The sequence below is a fragment of the Pezoporus occidentalis genome, unplaced genomic scaffold (genome assembly GCF_034315485.1).
Source record: "Pezoporus occidentalis ecotype Australia unplaced genomic scaffold, CSIRO_AGI_Poc_V1 ctg151, whole genome shotgun sequence".
In the NCBI taxonomy this organism is placed as follows: Eukaryota; Metazoa; Chordata; class Aves; order Psittaciformes; family Psittacidae; genus Pezoporus; species Pezoporus occidentalis.
In genome coordinates this window covers 1,242,786-1,259,246 of record NW_026913328.1, presented here as the reverse complement: position 1 = coordinate 1,259,246, position 16,461 = coordinate 1,242,786, and the positions used below count along the sequence as shown (strand labels likewise).

Here is a 16,461-nt window from a genome sequence, read left to right as displayed (position 1 = left end):
GGTCAGGTGTCCTGTCTCTGCTTCCTCCTGGCTTCCCCTCCTCCCTGGCAGAGCATGAGGCTCACAAAGTCCTTGGCCAAACCAAAACATCCTTGTTATCAGCTCTGTTCCCAGGCCGAAAGTCAAAACACTGCACTGCACCAGCTACCAAGAAGGAGAAAAATGACTGCTACTGCTGAACCCAGGACAACATGTAAGGGACTAAATACTGACTAGAACAAAGCGTTGTTTTGTTAAATGTGATCATGGGTGAGAATCTTAGAAGTCTTGGGCAAAAACTTTATGTTAAGAAAATTGCTTTTCCCTTAAAATATCCCTTAAAAGAAAGTACCATCCTTTATTTTTCATGTGGCTATCCCTTGTTTCCAGACAAGATACAAGGTTGCTGACTAATCTGTAGAACAGTACTGTAGTAATCTCAACAATGTACCAGTGATACTGTCACAATAGGTATTCATAATATCTGGTTACCAAAGCACTGTATAAGCATCTGTTGGCTGAGAAACAATTATTTAATGTTCAGTGACCCAAGAACCAGGACATACACAGGACTAGGTTGCGTTAATATAACATTAGCAATTTCAGCAGGAGTGCACATCTTGAATACAGCTGACAAAAACAGGATTGCATGAGGAGCCCCAAAAGTACAAGCAAATAATGACAGCAAAGGCCTTGAAAATCCAGGGACTCTGAGATATACACCAGTCACAGCAGCCAAGTAGTGTTCACTAAAGAAATGCAACCTTGTGAACTAACATTGGGTCTAGGGATAACAAAGCAGAATGGAGGAAATGTAAAACAAGCCAATTACAGTAAAACTTGAAGCAATTTGAAATTGCTGGCCAGTGAATGAACAGTAAGTGTATGGTGGCAGCAAATGAATAAAAATAACCCTAAGTGAAGCTAAGAGCAAAAAGAAAAAAACCTTCACCATTAAGAGTGTGCTCTTCACCAGGACGAACACAAGACACTGAAAACTTGCTATAACCACCTACCCATCATTTTTTTCAGAAGTAGACCTCTCCTGCCCTTGAGACCTTTGGATCTCCAAGGCACAGGGCAAGGTAAATGTTATACATGAGAAAGGAGCAGATAACAGAGAGCTTGTGTATGTGAGTTTTAACTACTTTATTAATAGGAATTAGCAATAATTGGATACATTGGCCTAAGATGTCCAAAGTAATTTTAAGTGGACTGATGAAGTTTTTAATAGATTTTCCTAGTTCATTTACACTAAATAATAAGTTTATGGATCTCTATATAAGGTTTCTCTCACCTACATAAATCACAACAGACCTTGGGTACCCTGCACTTGAAGCAGTTATAAAAAGATCCTTTTCCTCCAGTGATCACAACTGTATAAAATGAAGTTGAAACAAGGCTTAAGTCCATCCAATAATTTTAACTGTATGATTTTCTTATTTACATAAAATAACCTAACTTGTAAATTTTGGTCAGAAAGAGTAAACCTGGATTTTCTGGGAACCAAAGGGAGATCTAGGTGATTGTTGCTACTCAGAAAGGACGGAGACTGCTGGGACTGTACAAATGCTTGCCAGAAACATGTGGTGCCACAAGATGGCAATCACGCATTTCCCACAGCCCTCACTTCTGTAGAAGGTTCCGGAAGTTCAGCAGCATCAAGGAACAGATCTACACTGCATCAAGGCAAAATAAACAAAAGTCACCTCAGGAAAGCAGAGTCATTATAAATGTTGCATTTCTCATAACAGTTTATTAAGGTATCTTTATAAAAGAAAAGCTACATGAGGTATGGAAAAATGAAACTAGATTTACCATCCTAATCCTATTTTGGCAATTTTCCCGTAACACCGGGAATACTCAGGACCTTGTCATTAGTACTTGTCACCACTATTAGAATGAATGATTCACTCTCCTAAGGGGGTTTTGGCAAGAGGGAAATGGTGAAAAGAGATAAGTGTGGAAAGATGGGGAAGAAGCCAGAACAGGATTAAGAAAAACAAACAAGCAAAAAACCCACACCACTATTATAGACAGATATACATATACATGTGTACACAGAGTACACGTGTGTGCGTATATATATATACACTGTATGTTTGATCTTTACTAGACTACATATAGTATGCATACAGTGTGCATACACATATATACTGTATGTTTGCTGTCAAGAGTACTGCAAAACACACAAACAAGCACAGTAAAAAAGAGTGGATGAGTACAGAAACTGAATTACTAAGTTTCAAAGTTTGAAGTTTCTGTTTAATTCAATGTCTAGCAAAATAAGCTGGATCACCAAATTCCTGGATCACCAAAAGCAGGAAAGGAAATAATTAGACTTCTGCATTTAAAAAAATAATAACCAGGTACACGACTTCAAGTCCTGAAGTATTCTACAGCAACCCAAGATACCAGAGGAGCATTTACTACTTCATGGGATCCCTCCCTCTTAAACAAAGAACTGGGACAGTGTGATTCTCTTTTGAGACCCATTATCATAAATGGTGAGTCAAACCTCCTAAAATCTCCATGCTGCTTGTAAACATCCAAGCAGATAGAGGGCTATCCTTCGGAGCAAATTCACTACACAGGTTGACTCACCATCTTTCATAGAAGAGGTCTGCCACTATTTGCTACAAGACTGGATGAAATGCATTCACAGGCTAATTTCAGTCTGTACTTAAACAACTACATACACTTATATGCAAGCTATAGGCAAGCTACAGATGATACTCTGTAAGTGTAGAGCTAAATAGAAGGGATAGTAGGCTTCGCTTGACAGAAACAGAAGATGTCAGAGTAATGAAGACTAAGATCATGTCATGTACTGCTTTTGGCTAGCTTATCAAAGCCACCAAATATGCCTATGCATGGCAATGGTGAAGGAATTTAATCTTTCTAATTAGAATTATACTGAACCAGTGACAGAAGCATGACAAAGCAATTATTGAGAGCATTAATGGCCTGAGAACAAGGTTATAATTCAGTAAGTTAATTGTGTACATTTTGCTCATCAGTAGCCAAACAATATTCACAATTTATTGTCAATAGACAGATTTTTAATACATTTTTCATTTTTCCTCCAGCTGTACAACCTCCCAACCAGTTAACATCATGATATGACAATCTGAAAAAAGTTCATCTATGTTATTAATACTGTAATTAAAAAGACACAATAGACAAACCACAAACATTCCTGGTTGAAAATGCATGTGAGCACCATTTCAGCTTAACTGTACCACTAACATATTAGAGAAGAAACATTTCTGCTAGTACATTCATGACAATTGTTTAACAGCATTTCATGTATACAGAAATTAGTTTCCTCTATGATTTATGTGGGTGCTTTTAAAATGCACAGGAAAGGAAAAGAACATATATGCCCAAAAAAAAGAAAATTAAGACCATACAGTCACAAAAGTTCCCAGAGCCATACTGCAAATCCATACTCGTGAAGGAAATCTATGTAGCACCTGATTGCTATAAACAAGGTCCTTCAGCTACAATAACAACTGGATTAACATCACATTTCTCATTAAACCTTCATAAACATCTGCAATGCCATATTCCTTCAGGAAAACAATTACATTTACCTGAGTCTCCAAAAATCACTGCAAGGCAATGCTTCCATATGGATGCTGCAGAAAAAGCACCATCTATGTACCCAACAACAGTATCTCCTGCAATGCACAGATTTTCTTTGGAAGTTTTCTTACACACACAGATGCAGTTGGGGGTTTCATTAACTCTACTCTTAAAAATTTACATTTGTTTAAAGAGGTTTACCTCTAGGAGCCATGGTTTTAATTTTCTGTCCAGCAGAATATCAAATCCCAGGACTTCAAAGCAGACACTGTCACTTCCTGGTGCTTGCCCTGGCCTGCACATGCGATAAGCATGAAGAACATGTGGCTCTGCAACTATGAGAGTCTTCACTACTAACTCCTGTAGGGATTTATTTCAAAACAATTCATCAGGAGAGAAGACACCAGTGTATATTGAATTCATAATCTTAGAAATTTCATTAAAATATCTACTAAAAAAAATACTTCAAATACCAAATAAATGATCTATAATAAACTATTCCTCTGGAGTACCAGATACATTTTTTATATAGCCCTAGAGTAGTTTTTATTATAGTTTTATTATAGTTTTTATAGTACATACATACTTTTAGATATGTAATAAATTCTAAAAGCATATTGGGAACAAAGTATAGTATAGTATACTCAATCTTTACCCATTTCATTTTGCAATATAATTTTCAATAAATATTCTCAGAATTATACATACAGATAGTGCCTAGACTCTAACAATCTCAAACCTATTACTCATGTAAAGACACTTGTAACATAACCACTGACTTCAGTAGTGCAGGTTCAAGTCCACAGATCTATGCAATGCTGGCTACAATTTTGTAAATATTCACACATAAAATTCACTTCACAGAGAAACCTCCAAGAATTTAAATGGGATCATTCCTTTGATTTATATTACTTATGTGAATAATTGTTTGAAAGGGCTTTTGTCCCTCAGAAAAAGTTCAACATCATTGAATTTATAATCACTCTCTGAATTTAGTCTTTTAAAAAAAGACAATCATCATTTACAGCAGTACAATTCTTTGTGGTATGCCTCGCTGAGAATTTGGATTAACTTTCCAAAATCACACTGGATTCCAGAAGCAATTCATTTTCTAATACACACAATAAAGAAAAGGCATATTAGTTTTATCTTACTGAAATATCATCCCAGAACTTGGAGACATCAAGGTTATTTGTTTGTAGAAACTCAGTAAACCATTTTATGGAGCGTTTGCTTCCTTTGTCTTCTGTTTCATCCCGTTCAAAGTGTTCATTATGTTTATTGACAGAGTAGTTAGTCAGATGCATATACAACTGACTCTGAAAAAAGGAGAAAAGACATTAAAAAAACCTCAAACCCCAAACACTTAAACACACCTCTAAAATGGTCAATTTTCAAAATAATGAAAAGAAAAATACATTAAAGCAATAATGACATAGTTCATATTTGCAAATACACTATGCGCAGACTTAGTGTTTCTGATTCTTGGAGATTTCACCCACTGAATGTTCCAGCCTTATAACAAAATCTGTTCTCCTATTTAAGCCAGTTGTAGTCAACTGATCTACTGCTCAACATCTGGTTAGGTATATATAATACGTCTGCTGTTTTTACACGTCTGTATGTAAACAACTACCCCAAAAAAGAGAAGAGATTATCATAACTTACAGAATTATTACATTCCCCAAGAAGCAAACAATAAAGATGGTATTTTTAAGTGGTACTTTAAAAGTGCTAAAAGCAGTCTGGCATCTGTTTCATAGACAATCCCACATTTCAGTTTTCGCTGTAGCTTATTTATGAGAAATGTTCTCATGATTGTGGTACTTTAAAAATCTTTTACGTATAAATTCATCTGCCATGTTGATACCTGCCAAAATTGCTCATTTTTGAGTGGCTGATGGCCATACATCAAATAATTTCAAAATATACATTACATAAGTGAGTGCTATAGTTCCTTTATGAAGCAAAATGTCACCAACAATAGAGTTGTGCTATCAGTTGCATGGAAAAACAATAACTACCTTTCCACAACAAATTTATGAATCATAATTTATATATATATTTATATGCTTACATTATCCTACAATACAGATTACTGTACGGATCAATTCAGCTTTCCACTCACACTACCATGATTACTGTCCTCATCACAGTGAGTTCTCTGTCATCTGTCATCCCTTACTTGAGTGTAGTTGATATTCTAAGCTGACCATAAGACTTCTGTTCCAATTCCTTTTTGATAAGACAGGTAATAGATAACACAAGCCTTCTGCTGTCATCTCACTGCACTCACTCATGTTTAAAACACTTTAATGACACTAACAAAACCAATCAATTTAATTGCAGGTTAATTAGCAATATATTGCATTAGCACTATAAGTAATTAATTTCTCCCATGGCTTCCAATTACTGCTTTGAGAATCATTCTGAAAACTATTGGTTTTGAGTTGTTATAACTGTCTTCTTTCCATGAGTTTCAAATAATTTCAGACAAAACAATTACTTTTCAGACTACAAAACATGAAAGTGTTTTGTTCAACATCTGAACTAATCTTTAATCTGAAGTTATCTGGTACAATGTCACTGTGGAACAATGTCATCTGAAGAACAGTGTCATTAGTGATGTAGCCAGGTTATTCCATACAATAGACAAACGGCAACATGAACAGTTGTGAGAACACAGAAATAACTGCCTGTTCTGTGCATCCACTCAGAGCAGATTTCAGTGCTGCTAATGCTGAGATCAGTAATGCCAGAATAATATTAAAAGCAAATTATTCCAAATATAATATTGGAACCCTTCCAAATAGACCACTTGTACCAGGATCCAAATTTACCTGCATTCTTCAAAGGTGCTCTACGAGACAGTCACAATGTTAAGTGACAAGCAGGGAGAAGGCTCTCATGTTGTCTACTGCATAATTACACTGAAGCAGCTCTAAAGTATATGGCACTGAAAAGGAATGATACAGTAGCACCAAGTACAGATTGAGGTATAAAACCGAAATCTACTGATGCCTCCCAGTGCTTCAGATCTATTTCTTTCTTAAAAGACACCTGAGTGTCTGGCTGTGCCAGAAGAGAGGAGTTACACCTCTCAGCAGGAGGGGAGATGCTATACATTGAAGAAGAGGATTAAAGTGTTCAAAAACTTTAGCATGTCCCTTACCATTTCTTTCTGCAAGTTTACAGTCAACCTAAAGTTGCTAAGTACATACTCCTTTCCCTGCTGAAGTGGTAACTGACAGACAGTACCAGAAATAGATTCCCTAACATTCAGGGGTTGCAGTGACCACTTTCATGCAGTGGTCTTTCTTATCACTGTTCCTCTGCTTATTGCATATGTTCCTAACACAATGGCTAAAATATTGCAGGATCCTCAGCAGAAGCTCCAGACTCCAGGAATGTTAAACAATGATCTAACAGGAGATAAACCTTATCCCCATACCCCACCACGAACTGAGTCTCAGATAAATATAAAAGCAATGTAACCGTTATTTTACCTCCTCCAAACACTACATAGGTAAAGAAATTTTTACATGCACAAGTAATAAATTAGAATGAACTCCAACTTACCAAATTTGAGTCACTGGGGGGATGATACTTTTCTGTGCCCATTCTCACTAGTCCATCATGATATAAAAATACTTTTAATGGATCACAGGAGGTGACAAGAATATACACACGTAAATCAAACTTGTAGCCTTCCATAAGAAATGGCTTGTCAAGATACTCCTGAACAATCAAGTGATCCTGAGCTTGTAGCTTTTCTGCATTTCTTATTAAAGAGATCCTGGTAAAAACGAAAGCTATTTTAAAACCATGGAATTTTAACATTACTCTTCAAAAAGGATTCTCACGGGCACCCAGCCAGGTAGTCAGGCTAAAGTCTACCTGCAGAAAGACATATATATCTGACTTGTAGGGTAGAGAAAAAGTTCTTCCTTTACCTGGTTTTTGGTTTCCTGTCTTTTATTGTCTTCACTGGATGAAAAAAGGCAATGAGCCATTTCAACATAAATTTCTGCTTCCTTTGATTCAACAATTTGTAATAATAGGTTCCCTTTGCACTTACTTACAAATTGTTTGGCAGAATGACCAGTGTCCAGCTTCTGCAATTATTCCCCATGCAGCTCTAAAAACAGGCTTCTAGTCTTTGTCACAACTTCTGCCTGAGGTACAGGTTGCAAAGAACTTTCAGTGCAGCCTGACCTAGTGATGATGTTTGCAAAGCACGACACTGTGAATGGCATAGATTAAGCTCAATATTTCTGTATTCCAGTTTCCTCACATCGGAATGAAAAATTATTTATATACACACTATAAACTGGTAGTCCCTAACTACACAGACTTTAAATAACTGTAATAGCTAATGTTTTTCAGGTACAAATATTAACCCCAATTTCCATAGCTTTGTTGCCTTAATCTTATCCTCTATTATTTATGGTACATTTCAGTGTTCTGGTGCTGAATACACCTAATATACTGAAGCATTTTCCAGGCATTTCTCTGAATTATGCTGCTACCTATCCCCTCAGCTTATCTTTACCCTTATCAACAGGACTGAAAAATCCGGAAATGGAAAAGCTTGGGGGGCTTTACTTTTACAGTAATTCTGATATATGTAAGAGCTTTAATATATAATTAATATAATTTTGTATAAGCAAAATTATATCAAAAGCCGTAAAAGCCCAAATAGCAATATCTAAACCCAGGAATAGAGTTGAAAATGAATTTGCAATATTTATCTCATTTTCTTTTTACTGTGCAGCCCTGTCACAGGCAAAACTGTCTCAACTCAACTGCAGGTCGCAGCCTCTTCAGGGGTATCCCTCCTCTGGCACAGGCATCACCACCTTCCATGAGTGCACCTCCAGCCACATTCCCAAAAGCATCTCCTCTGTTTCACCTGCAGCTATGGCTGCCGCTCTTAAATATGTTTGTGCTGCTCTGACTGGATTCAGTTCTGGTATGCAATGGGTCGTTGGGCTGCTCTCATAGCCATGGAAGGTCCTGACTTTCTCTCATATGACACCCCTGGAGGCCCCAGCCCCCAAAATCCTGCCATTTACACCAAATACAATCTCACCCTGTAAGTTTAAGCACAACAGATAAATTTGCAATAAAAATAATCCTGCTTTTAAGAATTATCTGAGCTTCATCAAAAAATGCATTCTCTAATTATCCTATATTCCAAACAGCATTAAAATAACATTTTAATTTAGCTTTATATTTTAGCTGTTTCTGTTTGTTAAGCCTATGCCCAATACATGAGCTTCCATAAAACTTGAAATAAAATCTTCTTACTGATACACAGCTTCTGTTAATGTAAACAGCATTGGATTCCACCTTTAACGGGTAAGAATACTGAAGTTAGCAGGCAACTTACCCATGTCCCATTGCACCATTAGCTGGTTTGACTATGAAAGTTTTCTGTCTACGTTTCTTCTTCAGTTCTTTTACGTAGTTCTGAAACTGTGTGTATTCTGCAGGGAAGATCCATGTTCGAGGAATAAAACTATACTCCTGAGGCTGACTCTTGATCATTCTGCAAAAAAAAAGTCATTGAGTTAAAATCTTTCTGACTACTTTGATGTTTCAATCCTCAGGATTAAAAAGTATTTACAATAATTTGACAAGGAAACTTTGTTAGGAAAATACTGTAATATTAAAGAAAACTTTTGCACCTGTTTAAGAATAGTCAGAGCTCTATAACATATTCATATGCATACAGAAAAAAAAGCAGACTATCCTGTGATTTTTTGCTTATTATCATATTGTACTTGCTTATCATGTTACTGGCATCCATCTCGGTCCTTGGCATCTATCTCACTTCTTGGCATCTATCTCACTCCTGCTATAGTTTCTGTTCAGTTAATCAGATGCTGCTACTCCTATTCTTAAAAGTATCAAACTTACAACAGACCATGTGATTATAGACCTTTCCCTACCTAACAGATTACTGGATTTCCCCCCCCCCCCCCCCCTTTATTTCCCTTGAAGGGACAGGGATATTTGACAAGCATTTTAATTTTCATATTTTATGTTTATATGTTTGGGGATGTATAAGGATCAACACACACAAAAATGAGCACCTGGGATACTTGACATTTCTTCATGGGTGCAAAAAATATTAATAATAAGGACCAAATTTAAAATTAAAATAGAAGCAATTTAGGAAGATTTTGTTTCTTTCTAGTCTTTTGAAGGAATTTGAAAAGCAAGGAATTGTAGTAAATACGCTTTGACACAGGCCAAACAACTGCTCATACACCTCTACTACAGGGCAGAACACACAAGCTTGGATTTTTGTTTGGTATTAGCATATTAAGATTCCCTCAATACCTTATTTAGTCAAAAGAAAGCAAAGAAATGCAAAGCAAGGCAAGAGAGGCCGGGAGGAAGAAGAGCTAAAATAAAAATAAGGTTAAAACATCACAAGGAACAATTCTGAAACTGAATCTGATTAAAAGATGCAGCAAGGTCCTGATCTCCCTGCTTTAACAGTTGTGGTACCTGAGGTAGGGAGCACATCTCATTTTATGGCTATGTTGTCTGTGCAAGAAAGACAACGGAAGAGGAAAAATGGAAAAGAACTCAGTTAGTAGAAGTTTCCATCACCCAAAGCTGTGTATCTGGCAGATGGGAAACATATGATCTTGAAGGTCTTTTCAAACTATGACTCCATGATATATCCACACCAGACTGGCAGTATGTGCTAGATACATATGGGTTAGCTTTAAATAAAGTAGCTTTAACACTGGTTAACAGCCAAGTTACAGGAGCAATGTGGACCTGGTCGTGCTATACAGACACAGTTCGCAGCAGAATAAATTTAGTTTCTGCTGAGCTAAATACTGGTGCAGCTAGCTTGTTTCAAGTACTTGGATTACCTGAAATTTCATGCATAACCTCACATGGAATTAGTTTGTGCAACTCAAAACTACTTTGTAACATAGGGTGGACACATCAGAAAATACAAACATCCGCAGACCAACAGAAGTGACTGGATATTTTAAAATAAATTAACTGAGATAGGAAGTTCCTCAACTTTGACTTTTTTTTTTTAAATGGCACTATGATGAATTTTAATGCTTTTTAATTAATTACAGTATTAGGATAATTTACAGTTAAAAGAGACAGTACCACTTCAATTTTTATTTCTACTTTGAGCCCACATAATATCCCTGATGTACCATAAGTCACTTTTTCTTTAAGTGGCTCAAATACTAATGGAAAAAACAGAGCTGCCAACCGCATCTGTAAGGCCAGGACTGCAGCCAAGCCCTACTGGTATAATAGATACACTGTCACCAAATTGTTTAGTCAACTACACAACAAACACTGCAGAAATCACAATTGCTATAGCAGTCTTGAAGTACTGCATGAGGTTCAGTGCTTCTGCAGCTTCATTGTAACTATTATTTTTACAAATCTGGTTTCTGGGAAGGCACCAAGTATTCAGAGATAGTTTTAAAAAACAGAAATAGTTAATTCATGACTCATGCATATTTTTAAACTACTCTCCATCTGCTATATATTTACAAATATTGTTACCTTGCTAACTGAATTGCTTATCTAGTCAGAAATTATCCTATTTAGGCAAAAATAAATTGTGTCAGTTTCCATTCCTCTTCAAATGATCATATGCATCCTGAAGTGTTACATGATACAGACTTGCCATTTAAATTATTTGCAGGTTTCATTACACATACACCCTATTCAATCAATATACCTTCAAGATATCCTACAAACATTCTTTTGTGGCTGCAAGTACATCAATTCTGTAAGCCTTCTTCTATCTAAACCATGACAGATGCATAACTGGTTAGAGTACAGAGTAAGACAACCATTGTTTACAAGTTCTGGTGCGCACTAAAACTTTCCACAAAAGAATTTAGCTCTGTTCTTTACCTGCTTGGCCCTATTCAGAAATGGCTTAGTAACATCATCAAGTAGCTTGTGGAATCAAGACCTGTTCCAGTACAATAGCCCTATATTCCAGCACATCTGCTATCCACTACTGTGGGTAACCACTTTTTCACTCTGCTGCTCTATCCTTTAGCCTTTGCAGTCCTTACTAGGAGGTCTGAGAATTAAACAGCAAATGATTGTTCTTCTGAGTGCTATTTTAGCTCACAGATATGATCGGACTGTGGTCTTGTTTCTCAGAATGCTTTCTGTCCAAAAGAATCAAAGTTGCCGAACAAAATGTAGGTTACTAAAGACATGACTTCTCAGTCTAGTAACACTGGTTCTGCTGCCTAGGTTTCAAACTCCTCTGACTTTTCAAGTATGAAAGGAGCTTAGTGGGTAGGTATGGATGAGAGCAATTCTTCGTTCATGATCAGTTCACAAACCTTTTAAACATAAACAACAAAGGTGCTGCAAAAAAGACCATCTCATACATGGGTCTATTCTCTTTCCCCTTCATCCTGTACACCTTCTCCCCCACTTTTACTGTGTTATTCTGTAACCAAATTTATCATTCACATGAGAAGATCTCATCTAAGAGACCATTTACAGAAATTAAGATCTAGTTGGCCCTACAATGGCACCTCTGTTCTGATTATTCCCCCTTGAAAATGATGGTCGTGCCCCTTTTGTTCTCAATTACATTCCTGTGTCTACCTTTTCCATTACTCTTTGTCGCTACACTTTCTGTGCTGGCTTGTCTTCTTTCACATTACACTATGTATTACACTGCTTCCTTCTACCCTTGTGCATGTGAAAACCCCCTTGTCCTGTGATCCAGAGCACCTGGATACTGGCTGTAAGAGGAATTCCTTCAATTCCTTCTGAATAGCATTTGCCTCTCAAGAGTCCAGTAGATTTGTTCTTTTACTCCATTCCCAATAGCTTGCATAAAACGAAGGTTAAGATCAGTGTAACAACAGAAGTAGAAGTAAAACAAAAAGGAGTCTACTCTCCACCAATTCACACCAGTTGCTTCATGAATTCTCAATGGTACAAAACCCAGAGCTATTCAGTAGCAGCAACAGAAAACACCGCATGCAGCAGAAAAGTAAGGAAAAAGAACTAGTGTTTCTGCATAATCTTGTTCAAATGAATTTTAAAACAGAACAGCAGCTGTGTGGAAGAAAAACCCTCTACAGACAAGAGCCTGCTTCACCATGTATCCCAACTGACTTGTGATTTCACAAGCAGTCAAGGCATATGATTTTGATTTTTATACATTATGAATACTAAGCATTAAATTGTGAGGCTAGAACTACAAAAAACAGACTGATTAAAACTCTGCTATATCTACTGATACTAAGCGAAGTCACAACATAGATGTCTGACCAGAGTTATTGTATCAGAGAAATTATTCCCATTTTATCTATAATATGTGCAATCTCCATATGAATACCCTTTAAACTGGGGGTACCACTATTACCTACTGACATTAACTGAAGTCACAATATAGACATGTTTGACCCAGAGTTATCGTATCAGAGAAATTATTTCCATTTTATCTATATGCACAATTTCCATGTGAATAGCCTTTGGACCGTGTTTAAAACTCAGAATACAGTAGGTTGAGAGAGGTATAATCAGACAGTATTTGAAAATACTGTGCGCATAGTAACAAGAGCCTTTTGTCCATTTTGCACATTTTTTTAAAAATCACAGAACTGTAACAATACTGAGGGATGCCACTGCCTACCAAACTGACCAATGTTCCATTGTTTCCAAGACCCCTCCAAATCACTGTTTGCCTCTATGTTTTTACCTCTGTGTTTTTACTTAAAGTCTGACAGGGGGAGTGAAAAGTGCTTGTGTAGTGTGTATTGACACAAGGGAGTTCTGGCCCACATGTAGGACTTCTAGACATAGCAATGCACATAATATTTGCCTCATAATAGTTGCATACATTCTACATGTTATGTGCCATATTCACAAAACAGAAAAGGAGGGGGGAGAAGGTAGAGATATGACATTAATGACATTAAAATATGAAAACAAATTCTGTTCTGGTAACAGGAAATGCAGTGTAAGTAATGTCTGGGGCCAAACAATTAACTCTATTAATAATTCTTCTTTAAACTAATTTAGATTAGAAGAACCAAATATTCACACACACTTTACTCTAATCTTTCCTTATTACCAGGCCATTGAATCATTATTTAGTATTGTTTTCTTATGGGTCTTACTCACAGATTCTCAGCTACCACTTATTCCACTAGAGTGAAAAGTTATAATTAGATAAATGAACCTCTCTGACTTATTCCCTATATAAACTGTAAGATGATTCAGGGTTGGGTTTTTTTTAATATATTAATTATTCAATAGTAATCAATTATTTTAATAAAATAATACCCATCCACATACTAGTTATTTTTTCTGTTCTACCATTGCAGGATATACGCCTAGGTGTATTATGTATGAAATGTATTGTACAATAACTTAAGGCTCTCCTACATTCTGTAATGTGTAGACAGAGAACTGAACCCACATAATTTTCCACTGAAGTCAACTGGAGAGATATAGAAGCCCACTCCAATACTATAGATCCAGGACCAAAGCCAAAGTTATCAAGGAACTTGGAAAGTTGTTGTCGGTCCTCTCAAAGCCTCTTAGTAAAAATAAACAAGCCTTAATTGTACTGCATTAAATACTATGACTGAAAAACTTCTTAATATTAAAAGAAAGATTACTTAGTCATGTTTCTTGCCAGAAAATCCTTTCTGCAGATCTCTCCCATTCCTGGAAAATGGTTTATTCTCTGAGGAAGGAGAAGAAAAGAAAGTTTGTTGGTACTTTTTAGTTTTCCTGCCATACCTAATACAATCATTTAAAACACTCAACTGCACACTCAAGCAAACATAATTAGTGTTCCACATAAACTCTTTACAATAATATCTTACATTATGCCACATATTCTTAACAATTGAAAAGATGCTGTAAGTTGTATTCTCTTCCACCAACACAAGTGTGCATTGATTTATTTTCAGACATGAAAGGAGACTATCATACTACCCTTACTCACAAAGCTACCTACAAAGAAAGAATGTTCTCACAAAGTAATGGTAAATAAAGGAATTATTTATTCACAGAAACAGTGGAGAGAACTCTGCTTGTTAACATACTGCTTAAAAGCTTATGAGCAACTTATAAACGTTTTGCATCTTCTTTTAAACTCTGATCATTCACAACACCCAAAGAAAGAACAACCTCAAATATTTAAACACCAGATTCCGGGTGGTATGAACAAATAACTCTGGAAAAGAGAATAGGATTTTAAAATATGTAGTGGTATACCCTTACTGCTAGGTGGTATTTTCTGGCAGGGTGTATTTTTTCCTGTCCATACAAATGTAACTGACCAAAAGTGACACATTTCTGAATGTTTCAGAATGAAGCAGTTTCATAAAACATGTCAGAAATCCTATCTACCATTCTACCTGATAGTTCTGAAGCTCAGCAATCTTTTCTTGTTGCACAGCAGAATCACTCCATATAAGATTAGCTGTTTCATCTTCATCACGTGTTTTCACAAATCCCATTTCTCGTATTACTACACGTACTACGGAGAAATCACATATTTAGGGAATATTTTGAATCTCTAAAATAGATGCATTTTCAAAATTAAAAAAAAATCAATTAAGATTTTAAACACTTCTGATATTTAACCCTTTGTCTGAGAACAATGTTAGCATTCAAACTATTATTTATCTCACAGTACCTCCATCAGTCTACTGCAAACCTGTCAATGACAACATTATAGAGCATCTTGTACTGTGGCTGGAATCAGAGCACAACCACTGATGAGAACTCTAAAGAGCTTCACTGCATTCCCCAATCATCTAGTAAAAGTCCATTTGCCTGGCTTTTTGAGTTAATCTTGGCTATCACGTGTTAATTTCAAAACAGTGATGACTTTAAGTGTCACTGCAGATAGCAGATGAGAATGCCTCTTCAGTAAATGCCTACATCATCTTAACATAAAAAGCAAACAAGCAAGAAAAAAAACTTCCAAACACATACATAATCCATAATTAGAAGGTTTTCTACAGCCTTCTTGATCACTTCAGTTTTTGCATTTCAAAGCTCTTCCCTGAGTAAAAAATGGGGAGCAATAGCTTCAGCGTTCAAAGCTATCAATTCAACGTTACAAAAAAACAACAAAGGTTTCTTATAAAAGAAATTCCTTTGGAAATGTCTGTCAGCTTGATGCAAAGTCCATTAATTCACCGCCATTAGTTAAACAATGGTTATTACTATTCAGAGGAAAACAAAATATGTAGCTTCCTACCAATTTCATATTTTGTGCCAGCAACATTGGCAGTGATGACTCCATTCTTCTTCTTTCTGACTTTTCTTTTAATTGCGCTTTGATAGGGTAGTCCCGAAGTCAAAGCCAGGGGAGCAGTTCTATGGTTATCTGAAAAATAATGTTATAACTGTTAACATCTTTATATCTCAACTAATAATACAAACATTCACTTTGTTACAACTTAGAGGCACAAGCATACTGAATAATTAACAGGCAATATTAAAAATCCAGGACTAGCATACCTCTCTCATTAGGCAAGGATGGCATTATAACCTAGAGCAGCGTAGAAGTAGAACCCAAAATTCTGTCTCAAGTTCTCAGAAAATGATGAAGCTAAAAAAGCTGAATTATATAAAGCTCCGGTCATACCATTTCAGTCTCCAGTAGTAGCAAATATTAGTTCTGGAATGCATAGATATCTGTGTGGGGGAAAAAAAAACAAAAAAATTAGAAACTTTGTTATAGAGAAATCCTAAAAAAATATAAAGAGCTGAAAAGTAACTATGGAAATGCTTTTAATAACAAGTCACAAGGAACATTTCTTTTAAGAGACTGCACTACAATTCAACTGAGCTTCTTCTAAGAAAAATGCTTTTTGTAGTATTAATTTT

The 16,461-nt window shown here is 36.1% G+C and overlaps 1 protein-coding gene across 11 annotated transcripts in view; it reads right to left on the bottom strand.

Annotated features, from left to right (window-relative positions):
- TTLL7 (tubulin tyrosine ligase like 7) overlaps window positions 1–16,461 on the bottom strand; it is a 72,482-nt gene that overhangs the window by 36,000 nt on the left and 20,021 nt on the right. For 9 of the 11 annotated variants that reach the window (XR_009963315.1, XM_062611248.1, XM_062611247.1 and 6 more), the window contains 8 exons: window positions 16,093–16,269; window positions 15,830–15,958; window positions 14,979–15,100; window positions 14,232–14,299; window positions 8,960–9,118; window positions 7,147–7,363; window positions 4,722–4,886; window positions 3,769–3,927 (listed from right to left, as the gene is read on the bottom strand). Coding sequence is in view for 10 of the 11 variants with exons in the window: in XM_062611248.1 (XP_062467232.1) it covers window positions 3,769–3,927; window positions 4,722–4,886; window positions 7,147–7,363; window positions 8,960–9,118; window positions 14,232–14,299; window positions 14,979–15,100; window positions 15,830–15,958; window positions 16,093–16,117 (1,044 nt within the window). In the remaining variant the exon portion in view is untranslated. The remainder of the gene's footprint in view (window positions 1–3,768; window positions 3,928–4,721; window positions 4,887–7,146; window positions 7,364–8,959; window positions 9,119–14,231; window positions 14,300–14,978; window positions 15,101–15,829; window positions 15,959–16,092; window positions 16,270–16,461) is intronic. The other 2 variants (XM_062611252.1, XM_062611251.1) reach the window with 1 other exon arrangement.